This window comes from Siphateles boraxobius, unplaced genomic scaffold, assembly GCF_051911475.1.
Source record: "Siphateles boraxobius isolate OS27281-9 unplaced genomic scaffold, OSU_SipBor_1 118, whole genome shotgun sequence".
Taxonomy (NCBI): Eukaryota; Metazoa; Chordata; class Actinopteri; order Cypriniformes; family Leuciscidae; genus Siphateles; species Siphateles boraxobius.
Genome location: NW_027508720.1, coordinates 2,851,369 through 2,863,734, shown reverse-complemented (window position 1 = coordinate 2,863,734; position 12,366 = coordinate 2,851,369). Strand labels below are relative to the sequence as shown.

Here is a 12,366-nt window from a genome sequence, read left to right as displayed (position 1 = left end):
ACACAACATATATTTTGTTTTGCATATTGTTGGCTTCTCAGACTTATGGGATGCACAAAAATATCTAGGCAAATCAGTGTTGGTATATAGTTTGACAGTGTATTTAAATCACAGACTCACAGACATAAAACTGTAAGTTTAATAATACAATTAATTTTATAGCATACTCATTGCGAACTGTTTTTACATTCACGAGAAGGTGATGGCTGTGGCTTTGCTCTCAAGATCATGGGTAAGATATAGTCTTAAAAATCGTAATGCATTAACAAAGATTTCTGAAATTATACTAAATGTTTTTTTTAAAACATAAAAGCAAGCACATTTCATGTGTCTACTGCATGTTAACTGTGTAAATGTAAGGTTTATGAGATTTATTTAATTTATTCAATAGTAATTAATAATATACTGTTGTTCATCTTCTTTATTGTGGTGCATAGGCTATGTAATGAATATGTTTAATGTATGTAATATGTAATAATTTCCAGAAGCAGTTTACAACTTTAGATGTTTGTAAGGTATTATGAACATGTTACACATCACATGTAATATGTACACTGTAGTGTAAAATGCTACTCATTGAGTTCAAATGTCTATTACTAGACATCAAATATTTACAAATCTTCAAAATTTTTGTATGAAAATTCTCATCACATTTTATAAATGAAACATTATAATGGCAAATGTACAGTGACATTTCAGGTAAAAATCTTTTTTATAAATTATCACACGTTGTCATTTTTGTTTTTATTATATGTGGAAAAAAGAACTTGCTAATCCAACAAATAACTAACTTTACCATCATTACAGGCTGCTGAATACAGTGTTCCACAATTCCGGCTCATCATTATCTACAGTCTCCTAATGCAGTGTAAGAAGAAATTAGATTTTCATTAAAAATAATACAGCTAAAAAAATAAAATAAAAAATAAAAATACAGCTGCACACACAAAAGTTATGTAATGCTTAATGGTTACATACTGTTGTTCCTTGTGTAGATTTTAATAATGTATGCATGAAAATACATGAATCATATGTTAAGTTAAAGGAATTGTTCATTCAAAACTGAAAATTCGTTCTTCATTTGCTTAGCCTCGGCTCATTTTGATGACAGAATTTTTATTTTAGGCGAATAATTAATAAATGTTAAGTGAGAAATTTAAGTGATAAGATGATGATCTGCCAAGCATTATGAAACATTAAACAAAATGATGTTTGTAATGCTATTTAAAAAATGTATTATAAACTGTTGTCCGCTTTTCGGTCTCAAATTCAGACAAAAAGATGTTAAATTGATATTTTACTTATTTCACTGAATTGAAAACACGTATTTGCATAAAATGTTTTTCAATACTACCTTTTCTTATTTTGTTTAATATATTAACTTATTCTTACAGCACTATTAATGAAACCTGCAGGGACTATTAACTGCTCCGAACCGACTACAGATGCTCTTTTAACAGCCCTGAAGGAGAACATCTTAGGCAAAACTGAAGTGAGGCCAGTTATTTACCCGAAAACTCCAACAAACATCAGTGTGAGCTTCATTCTGTATGGAATTTTAGATGTGGTAAGTTTAATTAATATCACTGGCAATCAAATGTGTGGGAGTGACAAAAGAGTGAGCCGCTTAAAAAAAAAAAAAAAAAAAAAACAGATCAGAGGCAAGATTCTGAAAGAGGGCCGAAATACAGGGCTGAGTGAGGATGTGTATCTCAAGAAATGGGCCAAGCATTGAACCCTAAGGAATCCTTCAAATTTATCGATTATAATTTATATAATTTAAAAAAAATTACAGTTTAATTTTAAATTTAAAGAACACTTGTTTTTCCTGCTCGCCACTTTGCTGTCATATTGAGCTGGTTTGTAAATTATATTTTAGAATTCAATCAATTAAGAAATAAATGTTAAGGAGCATGTCTTTAGGCAATTGTGGGAGGAAAATTATGTACATTCTTATTTTTTATTTTTTTCAGGATGAAAAAGCTCAATTATTTGACTCGTACATTTGGGTGAATTTGGTAAGACCTTCTGCATCCTTTTTTAGGCATTTAAAGAAGAGATCCCTCAGCAGTGGCGTGCACAGACTTCCTCAGGGGCAGGGGCGGAGGGACCAAAAAGGGCACTAACATTTTTTTTAAATTTAATTTAACAGTAACTGCATTTTTATTCTCTCTTTTCAGCCAAGAGGGATGCTTCCTCTGGCTGCATCAGAGAGTTCCTTGTTTTTTGTTTTTATTCTTTCTTTCCTTGGCATTCTAATAAAATATGTTGATACAATTATTAGAATGCATAACACATCAAATGAAAATAGGGAAATTATGATAATATTACTAGATAATATTTACTTTACCAAACAAAACAGTGAGAATCAAGAAGGTAATTGTCACGGTGTGGGCGTTGTGTTTTGTTCCTTGTTCTTGTCTGTCATGTGTTTCCCTGTCTTTACATGTTCAGCTGTTCCCCGTTCTGTTGATTAGTCTCCCCATGTGTTTCTGATTAGCCATGCCCCCTTGTTATCTTGTTTAGCTTGTTTGCCTGTGTATGTATACCCTTGTGCTTCAGTTGGTGTTTGTCGGTCGTTGTTTGTTGTGAGATGTTCCTAGTTCTGTGTCCTGTGTGCCTTGTTCTGAGTTTAGAGTTTTCTGGATGACTTGTCTGTTAGATAATTAAAGTGCTTGCATTTGGATTCGCTCTCTGCTTCATTCCTCCTGCCATCGTTACAGTAATTATGGAAAATTAATTGTTAGTTTTGTTGATGTTGTAAATTTAATGTATGTATTATATGTATGAAAGACAGTGTTAGCTATCATGAATCAGTAACACTTTACAATAAGGTTTCATTAGTTAAATTACTTAACATTAGCTAATAATGAACTGCACTTCTACAGCATTTATTCATCTTAGTTAATATTAATTTCAGCATTTACTAAAACATTAAAATCAAAAGGTGTATTTGTTATCATTAGTTAATGCACTGACTGTGACATAACATGAATATACAATTAACAGTTGTAGTATTAACTAAGATATACAGTAACAAATGTGTTGCTCATGGTTAGTTCATACATGAGTAATGAACAAATGAACCTTATTGTAAAGCGTTACTATGAAATCAAAGATATAAGTTCCTTACAATTTAGAGTTGGACATGGACTTAAGATTTCATTTAACAAGATGTATTTCCCCTTGCACTTTTATTCCTTGGATAAAAACGAATGACATTGTCACTCATAATGCGTCTGAAATCGAGTTATACTTTTATTATAGTTAAGAATAACTCGCATGCTCCCGCAACTTTTAGAATAGCATGGTGATGGTAAGGTCATTTTCCGTATAAGCTTAAACGTTACCTGCTGCTCGTTCGAAGACTGGCGCGAACTGCTGCGTAGTGCACTGCGTACCAGAACCGTTAAATGTGTATGAGGAGCTGCAAAGGAAACTCCGCCTACCACTTCTCCGCCAAATTGATTTTTTATATAATATTTGTTTGTATTATTATTGTTAGTGGCAAGGGTGTGTAAGTGTATTGTTATTTACAATATTTTTGTTATTACAATATTACAATATACAATTATTTACAATTATCAGAAAAGGGCACAATACATTTTGAGACAAAAGGGGCAGGGGCTTGAGGCCCCCCCCCCCAATCCATCCCCCCCTCCCCTCCACTGTGCACGCCACTGTCGTGCAGCCTTTATTATTATGATATTTTGTTTTATAGTTTTGGAATATTGAAGGTTTGAGCTGGGATCCTGTTGAATGTGGAACAGACAGAATCTCACTGCCAAGAGAACAACTGTGGAGGCCTGATATTGTCATCAACGAATTGTGAGTTCAAAAGTACATGATTTACTGTATGTTAATGCTGATTATTGCAAATAAATCAGACATCTTTATCCTGCATATCATGAAATGTTACAAGACTTTTGCACTTTGGTACATTTGACTAAAAAGCACACTCAAAAGCTTTAATAAATGTGATGGATAATAGAAGGAATGCCCTGTAATATTAGCATACTACCCTTTCCTAATGCTGCTGTTTTTTGTTTATTTTTTTTACTCTAAAGCATGGATGAAAATAAAGTCCCAGACACATATTACCTCTATGTCCAACATACTGGTAATGTAATGGATGATCTTCCAATTCATGTGATCAGTTCCTGCAACATGGACATCTACACCTTTCCATTCGATATTCAGAACTGTTCATTTACTTTTAATTCATACAAGCTCTTTGGTAAGTTGGCTTGACTGGAGGGTCCATTTTCAGTTATAACTACAACATTTGTGACCCCGTCATCTCTCATTTGTTTGGTCTTCTCTACAGCGGTGGATGTTCAATTTTCTTTTCTTGAACCAGTGGAGGAAACACTTAAAAATTCCCTAGATGCAATGCAAACTAAAGGAGAGTGGGAGCTAGTCACCATGTTAGCCGAAAAACCTACACTACTTCCTGAAGAGCTAAACAATGCATATGATACACTAATTTACTATGTATGAACACACAGAAGTTCAATTTCTATAACTTGGATAATGATAAATTAGGAAAAAACTTTTTCCTTTATAAATTTTTAAATCAAATTAATTTTTATTAGAAAATATATTAACGTTTTTATATTTTATGATTCAGATGGTTCTCAGGCGTCGACCCACCATGTACGTGGTGAACCTCCTGATTCCCAGCTGTTTCCTCATTACTGTAGATCTATTCAGCTTTCTTCTGCCACCTCAGAATGTGGATCGATCTTCCTTCAAAATGACCCTCATCTTGGGTTACACTGTGTTCCTGCTGCTAATGAATGACCTGCTGCCCGTCACAGGAAACACATTACCTCTCATAAGTTTGTATAGGAGCTTTTTATTGTAGCATTTTTCATAACCAGGCATGTGACAAGTTCCAGAGTCAAGTACTTATTCTGGCTGCCCTGTAAGAAAAATGCTTAAGTTAAGTAACAGCTTGCACCAGTGTAAACCCTTTTTTGGCGTTAAAAAACTACTGTCAGGATTTACTACAGACATGCAGTGAGAAATTCTGGTTACACTTTATTTTAATGTATCCTCGTTACAGTGTAATTATACATTTTAAGTACTGAGACATAGTAATTGTAGCCTACTTACTATAGGGTTAGGGTAGGATTAGGGTTTGAGGTTAGTTTGTAATTGCATGTCATTTTCATGTTTAAAGTTTGTTGGATTAAATCCAGTGTGTAGCAAGATTTAACCATTTGAATTGTGGAATGTTCATAAAATTTCCTATTACAATCTTATGTCCAAATATGTCAAATATAGCCATATAAAGGGCGTGGCCCCGTAATTGCTGCCTGAAAGAATTTTCTCTACTTCGTTAATTGAGCATATCGATTACCAAGCCACGTTATTTTTAATTCGCTGTGACCCTACACTAATTTGCGCTGCTCTTGGTAGATTGTGATGGTCATTATGGAAACGTGCTGGCTGCGTTTTTATTTTGCACATTGTCAGTAGATCGCCCGCAAAACTTTCCTCTCCCATCTTAGCTTTTATGGAATTGCAGTCTCACAAAAATGTGCCCTGTTTTATAAATCTGGCCCAAAAATGTCTTGTCACTTGTCACAGTCATTGCTGGTTATGAAGCATATTTTCCTCTCTTGCCAGCCGGCATTAAAGCAGCACTATGTAGTTTTTCAACCTTCAGAATATATTTCCAAGACCCTTGAGATGGTACATCGACTTACAATAGGTTGAATGACACGTCTGCCATAGCCTGACAGTGTCTGTATCGCGTTTACTGGCACTATGTAACTTCGGGTTTCGGGTAGGAACCCGAGCACAAAAAAACTACAAAATTCGACTGCTTTACAGCATACGTCACTTCCCCCAATTCCTCAGATTCTGGCGTGAGAGCCCAACTAGCGTTTTGATACCCGTCTGTATGTTGTTGTCATGCCCGAAGCAACAACTAAAAGGTAGAAGGCAAAGGTTTTGTCAGAGGAGACTAAAAAAAGAAAAGAAGGGAGAGTGACAAATTAAAAGGCCGGACGAGGATCAATATTGGAGGGAGAGCAAAACATTTTGAAGACGGTGAGAGTGCGAGCGCACGCGACCGGCTCTCTCTCTCCATCCTCGTTCTTTCAGTAACATGCACCCTGTCACAAACGCAGCAGTCAGTCATCTATAAAGTGTTTATAAATGTATAAATAAATCGGAGTCAGGGAGCTGACTACCGTGCGAAATGTAAATGGATTAATAACATGGCTTGGCCATGTTACAGAATCTATCTGGTCCTCCATTTATCTTCATGAATCAAGTAATGCTAGTAGAGTAGCGAATTATCAATCTGGTAGCTAGTAACGTTAAACACTAACATGCTAGTTTACGATGGTTATAATAAATAATCTTTTATTCTAATCTTTTATTAGAATTAGAGTCATGTTTGTTTATTTATTTTTCTGGTGAAAGGCTATTGGTCTTGTCTGTCTATAATGCAAATCGATTTTCAAATTTGCAGATTCATCTATGGTAGCTTGATATTATAATATAGACGATATATGGCCATTACCTACCACACAAACATTGAATTGAATTAGCGTATCCATTATGTAAAACAGTAGCCAATTATATTCATATGACATGCTGAAATATATGCCAAAGTACCTGGGATGAAAACATTTCACACGCAATGCTGTCAATCTGCCCAATACGTGAGAACTCGCGAGAACTCCAGGAGATACACGTGCATTTGTTGACAAGCCAATATCGTCTTGTGTAACCATAACAGATTTTACGACCGTAGTAGAAGACAATACTGTTTCCCAACTTTAGGGGGACCCGAGAGCAAAAATCGCAAAAACGACATAGTGCTGCTTTAATATTGTAAAGTTTTAGCTTATTTTTGAAACATTACTTTTCCTCTCTTTTATATCCAATCTCTTTCCAGATGTGTTTTTCTCTCTCTGCTTGGCACTGATGGTGGCCAGTCTTCTGGAGACAATTCTTATCATAAATATTCAGTGTGGTTCCTGTAACTATGGACCGTTGCCTCGATGGGCCAAGGTGCTTTTCCTCAACTACCTTGCTAAACTTGTTTTTTTAAGCAAGAAACCCAGTGACCAAAACTTTGATCCTGAAGGTGAGTCTTACATGCAAAATTAAATATGTCTGTCTAGTGTTGTTTATAAATTTAAAACCTGCCAGATAAATGTACTGATGATCTGCTGTGACACCACAGGCTTAAGTTTTATTCAATTGTTTTGAACGAATAATTTACAGATGTCATTAATGGCTCGTTTCCACCGAGTTTCCAGTATGGTACAGTACGTAATTATTTCCGTTTCCACTGTCAAAAGTTGTGAATGGTACCAAAATGCCGAACCGTACTACTTTTTCGGTACCTCTCCGTTGGGGTACGTAGCACAGTGATGCGGTACCTAAAGGGTGGAGCTAGACTCACTGCAGAACGTTGATTGCTTAAAGGACAATTTCGGCGCAAAATTAACCTAGGCATTGTTAACACATGGGTTTACGTTAACACAGATTTACGAAAATTTGATCCAAGTTGTGAGATCCATTCCAGGTGATCACCGGGCGCTCTGCACTCATGTACCCCGCCTGGAACAGCCTTTCCTCGGCTAGTTCTTCTGACATTTGCCTCTACAGAGACGTCAGAGTCAGAGTCAGTGTTTAAACATGAGATATAATTAATATTGTGTAGAACTAACGAGTGATCTTTGGTCTCGTGAACCTATAATTTGTTCCCTGGCCAATTGGTTTGTGAAGTGAAGTTTCATAACTTTATATATTTAGGCTATTTAACTTTACTTATGTAATGTTAGACTAGAGCGCTGACTTTGTATGTTTGACTGAATTGTCTGCTTTATTTCTTATTGTATAGCTTCTTGTACCTGTATCAGAATCAGAATCAGAATCAGAAAGAGCTTTATTGCCAAGTGTGCTTGCACACACAAGGAATTTGTTTTGGTACTGAGGCTTCCAGTGGACATATACAAATACAACATGAAACATAATACTACAAATTATAAGAATAAAAAATAAAAATATAAATATATGAGAATAAAACTATCACAGTTGGGTTTAGTCAGAATAGACATTTTCAGATTTACAGATTATGAACCTATTTACAGTGTTTTGAATATTATAAATAAATAAATCTACATATAAGTATCACCTGAGTTGTGGGATATTGCACTAAACAGTGGGAGTATTGCACTTACAGGCATATGCCTTGGGAGGAGTGTTAACTGTTCAGGAGGGAAATGGCCTGTGGGAAGAAACTGTTCCTGTGCCGAGATGTTCTTGTGGCCAGTGATCTGAGTCTCCGTCTTGACGGTAACAGTTCAAACAGGTGGTGTCCAGGGTGAGTGGAGTCTGTGATGATTTTACCTGCTCTCTTCCTCACTCTGGAAGAGTACAGGTCCTGGAGGTTTGGCAGGGGGGCACCAATAATCCTCTCCGCAGTCCGGACTGTCCGTTGTAGTCTCCTGATGTCTGATTTGGTAGCTGAACCAAACCAGACAGTGATGGAAGCGCACAAGACAGACTCAATGACGGCTGAGTAGAACTGAATCAGCAGATCCTGTGGCAGGTTGAACTTCCTCAGCTGGCGAAGGAAGTACAGTCTCTGCTGGGCCTTTTTCACAGTGGAGTCAATGTGATTGTCCCACTTCAGGTCCTGAGAGATGATAGTGCCCAGGAACCTGAATGACTCCACTGCTTCCACAGTGCTGTTCATGATGGTGAGTGGGAGGAGTGCTGAGCTGTTCCTCCTGAAGTCCACGATCATCTCCACTGTTTTGAGCGTGTTCAGCTCAAGGTTGTTATAACTGCACCAGGCAGCCAGCTGTTCAACCTCCAGTCTGTAAGCAGACTCGTCACCGTTTCGGATGAGACCGATGACAGTGGTGTCGTCTGCAAATTTCAGGAGCTTGACAGTGGGGTCTTTAGAAGTGCAGTCATTAGTGTACAGGGAGAAGAGCAGTGGGGAGAGAACGCACCCTTGGGGAGCACCAGTGCTGATTGTGAGTGTCTTGGATGTGTGTTTCCCCAGTCTCACTCGCTGCTGCCGGTCCGTCAGGAAGCTGGTGATCCACTGACAGATCGAGGATGGTATGGAGAGATGGGTCAGTTTGGCTGTGAGAAGACCAGGCATGATGGTATTGAAGGCCGAACTGAAGTCCACAAAGAGGATCCTTGCATAAGTCCCTGGTCTGTCGAGATGTTGCAGGATATAATGCAGTCCCATGTTGACTGCATCATCCACAGACCTGTTTGCTCTGTAAGCAAACTGAAAGGGATAGAGCAGGGGTCCAGTGATGTCCTTCAGGTGGGCCAGCACCAGTCTTTCAAACGACTTCATGACCACAGACGTGAGAGTGACAGGTCTGTAGTCATTAAGTCCAGTGATTTTGGGTTTTTTGGGGACAGGAATGATAGTGGAGCGTTTGAAGCAGCAGGGAACTTCACACTGCTCCAATGATCTGTTGAAGATCTGCGTGAAGACCGGGGCCAGTTGGTCAGCGCAGGCTTTTAAACAAGCAGATGAGATGCCGTCTGGGCCTGAGGCTTTCCTAGTCTTCTGTTTTTTGAAGACTCGGCTCACGTCCTCCACACAGACCTTAAGCTCAGGTTGGACGGCAGGAGGGGGGAGTGATAATTGGAGAACAGGAGGTGATGCTGAATGTGTGAAGTGCAGATCAGACCGGGTGTGTGGTGTGAATGAGGGCTTTTCAAACCGGCAGTAAAATGAATTTAAATCGTCAGCCAGGTGTTGATTGTCCACAGATCGAGGGGATGGTGACTTGTAGTTGGTAATGTTCCTCAGGCCATTCCAGACTGATGATGGGTCGTTGGATGAAAACTGGTTTTTCAGTTTATCAGAGTAGTTCCTTTTAGCAACTCTGATCTCCTTTGTCAATCTGTTTCTGGCCTGGTTATACAAGATTTTATCCCCACTTCTGTAAGCATCCTCTTTGGCATGACGAAGGTGTTTGAGTTTCCCAGTAAACCATGGTTTATCATTAGTGAATGATAAGAATGTCCTGGTAGGAATGCATGTATCCTCACAGAAACTTATATATGATGTTACAGTATCTGTGAGCTCATCCAGATCATTGGTAGCAGCTTCAAAAACAGTCCAATCAGTGCAATCAAAGCAGGCCTGTAGATTCTGCTCTGCTTCATTAGTCCATCTTTTCACAGTCCTTATTCCAGGTTTAGCTGATTTCAGTTTCTGCCTGTAGGTCGGTATGAGATGAACCAAACAGTGATCAGAGAGCCCCAAAGCTGCCCGTGGGATGGAGTGATATGCATTTCTTATTGTGGTGTAACAGTGGTCCAGTATATTACTGTCTCTGGTGGGACATGTAACGTGCTGTCTGTATTTTGGTAGTTCACGGGAAAGATTTGCTTAGTTAAAATCCCCAAGAATGATTAAAAGAGAGTCTGGGTACCTTTGTTCCGTTTCAGATATTTGTTCAGCCAGCTGTTGTAGCGCCGCGCTCGCGCACGCGTCTGGAGGGATGTAAACATTCACGAGAATGAAAGAGGAAAATTCCCGAGGCGAGTAGAAGGGTTTACAGTTTATGAAATGTGCCTCTAAATTAGGAGAGCACATCTTCTTCAGTGTTGTTACATCTGAACACCAACTTTCGTTAATGTAGAAACACAATCCACCACCTCTCGTTTTCCCCGTTAGCTCCGCGATGCGATCCGCTCGGAACAGCTGGAAGCCCAGCAGATGTATTGCGTTGTCCGGTATGGCTTCACTCAGCCAGGTTTCAGTGAAGCACAAAGCAGCAGAGTTCAAAAAATCCTTGTTAGTGTGGGTGAGGAGAAGAAGTTCATCCGTTTTGTTAGGAAGGGATCGGAGATTCGCGAGATGAATGCTGGGGAGTGCAGTGCGCAGTCCGCGCTCGCGGAGTTTAACCAGCGCGCCGGCTCGCTTCCCGCGTTTGCGTCTGAACGCGCGTTTGAACAACAACGCTGCCCCTCCGACGAGAATGTCCAGCAAAACGTCCGAATAATCAAAAACTGTAGAAAAGGTTTCTGGTGTGTGTTTCCTAATGTCCAGTAGTTCGTCTTTGGTGAAACTGATAGGAAAAGAATGACTAAACGCAGAACAAACGAACAAAAACAACACAATAGCTGGAGAGCTCCACACCGAGGCAGCCATCCGCGGCGCCATCTTGGACGAATACTTGGACTGTATTATTGTACTGGTACTATACTACCAGTCTTGTATTATTGATAAAACCGAAATTTAACAAAAAGAGACAGGGCTGAGTTTTGTCATTTTTAATTTTATTACAGTGAAGATGATCACTGTAATGTTGTTTACTGCAACATTTGTTGTTTAGTACATATGCACATATTGCCTAGATTAATACGCGTTGCCTGAACCACATTTGTGTGGCTATAATGTTTAAGATTTCTTTAAATGAAAAGGAAAAGAGGCAGAGTGGTGTTTTATAACATATTTTGTTTTATTGTTGCATCAAACGTACATACAGAGATAACCGGAGTAGCAGAGCGAGCTGAGTGACGCTTTCAAGAATGGCAGGTGGTTCCTTTTGCAGAATTACCGGACTCGCGTCCTCGGGAGTTATTCTCCTGAGTCGGACTTGGCAAGTCCGAACTTTGCGTACTTAGAAAGACCTAATGTCGGCGACAAACAGCCACATGCTGAGAAGCAAGAACAAGATCTACTGTATGTCATCCATTGTTGTTTACTATGTCACGAAAATAACACCAACTCTATCAATTAAGGGTACTGTTGGCGGTGGAAAAGCAAACCAGATCAGGGTTTACAGTCTTGATTCGTACTGTACCGCTCGGTGGAAAAGACTATTCCATTTATGTATAAAAATGTATTATTTCACAAATTTCTCTTGTACCTGTAGAGCACAGAACTGAGAACAAACGCTGTGATCCTGTAGTTGACACCTCTCTGAGCGAAGCGGTCCATAACTCAACTCCTACTGTTCAGGAACTGAGGAAGATAAGCCACGAGTTACTATCCATCCGTCAGCAGGTCGATAAACATTTTAAAACTGATGAGAGCGCAGATGAGTGGGTACATTTGGGTGAAGTCATTGACCGCTTGCTTTTTGGGATGTATATTATCTTTCTCTCAGTGAGTTTCATCACTATTTTTGCAATTTGGCTGTCCTGGTACGGCAAAAATACATCAGTGGTATAACTGAACTGCATGAAAAGTAATGCTGTTAAGTGTATATGATCACTGAACCGGTAAACATGTTACCATTTATTACATTAAATGGTCTGTAGTGAAGATTTTCTGGCAATGTTAAGTTCTGTATTTGTTTCTATTGATGTTTGTAATCCAACTGATTGATCAGTATAAATGCATTT

General features: G+C 38.7%; 1 protein-coding gene across 1 annotated transcript; it reads left to right on the top strand.

The window, feature by feature from the left end:
• Positions 1 to 1,402: 1,402 nt before the first annotated feature.
• On the top strand, positions 1,403 to 12,366 carry LOC143710771 (5-hydroxytryptamine receptor 3A-like). Its single transcript, XM_077201935.1, has 8 exons — positions 1,403 to 1,567; positions 1,974 to 2,018; positions 3,722 to 3,828; positions 4,068 to 4,237; positions 4,328 to 4,494; positions 4,631 to 4,841; positions 6,917 to 7,108; positions 11,895 to 12,366. Exons 1-8 carry the CDS (start codon positions 1,403 to 1,405, stop codon positions 12,191 to 12,193), a joined length of 1,356 nt encoding a protein of 451 aa, XP_077058050.1. The 3' UTR covers positions 12,194 to 12,366.

What these genes read in the sequence shown, in the direction of transcription:
- LOC143710771 (XM_077201935.1), top strand. Translation starts at nt 1,403, where the DNA reads ATGAAACCTGCAGGGACTATTAACTGCTCCGAACCGACTACAGATGCT. An exon ending in TGTATGGAATTTTAGATGTG is followed by an intron (nt 1,568 to 1,973) that starts GTAAGTTTAATT and finishes TATTTTTTTCAG; the next exon opens with GATGAAAAAGCTCAATTATT. An exon ending in ATGATACACTAATTTACTAT is followed by an intron (nt 4,495 to 4,630) that starts GTATGAACACAC and finishes TTTATGATTCAG; the next exon opens with ATGGTTCTCAGGCGTCGACC.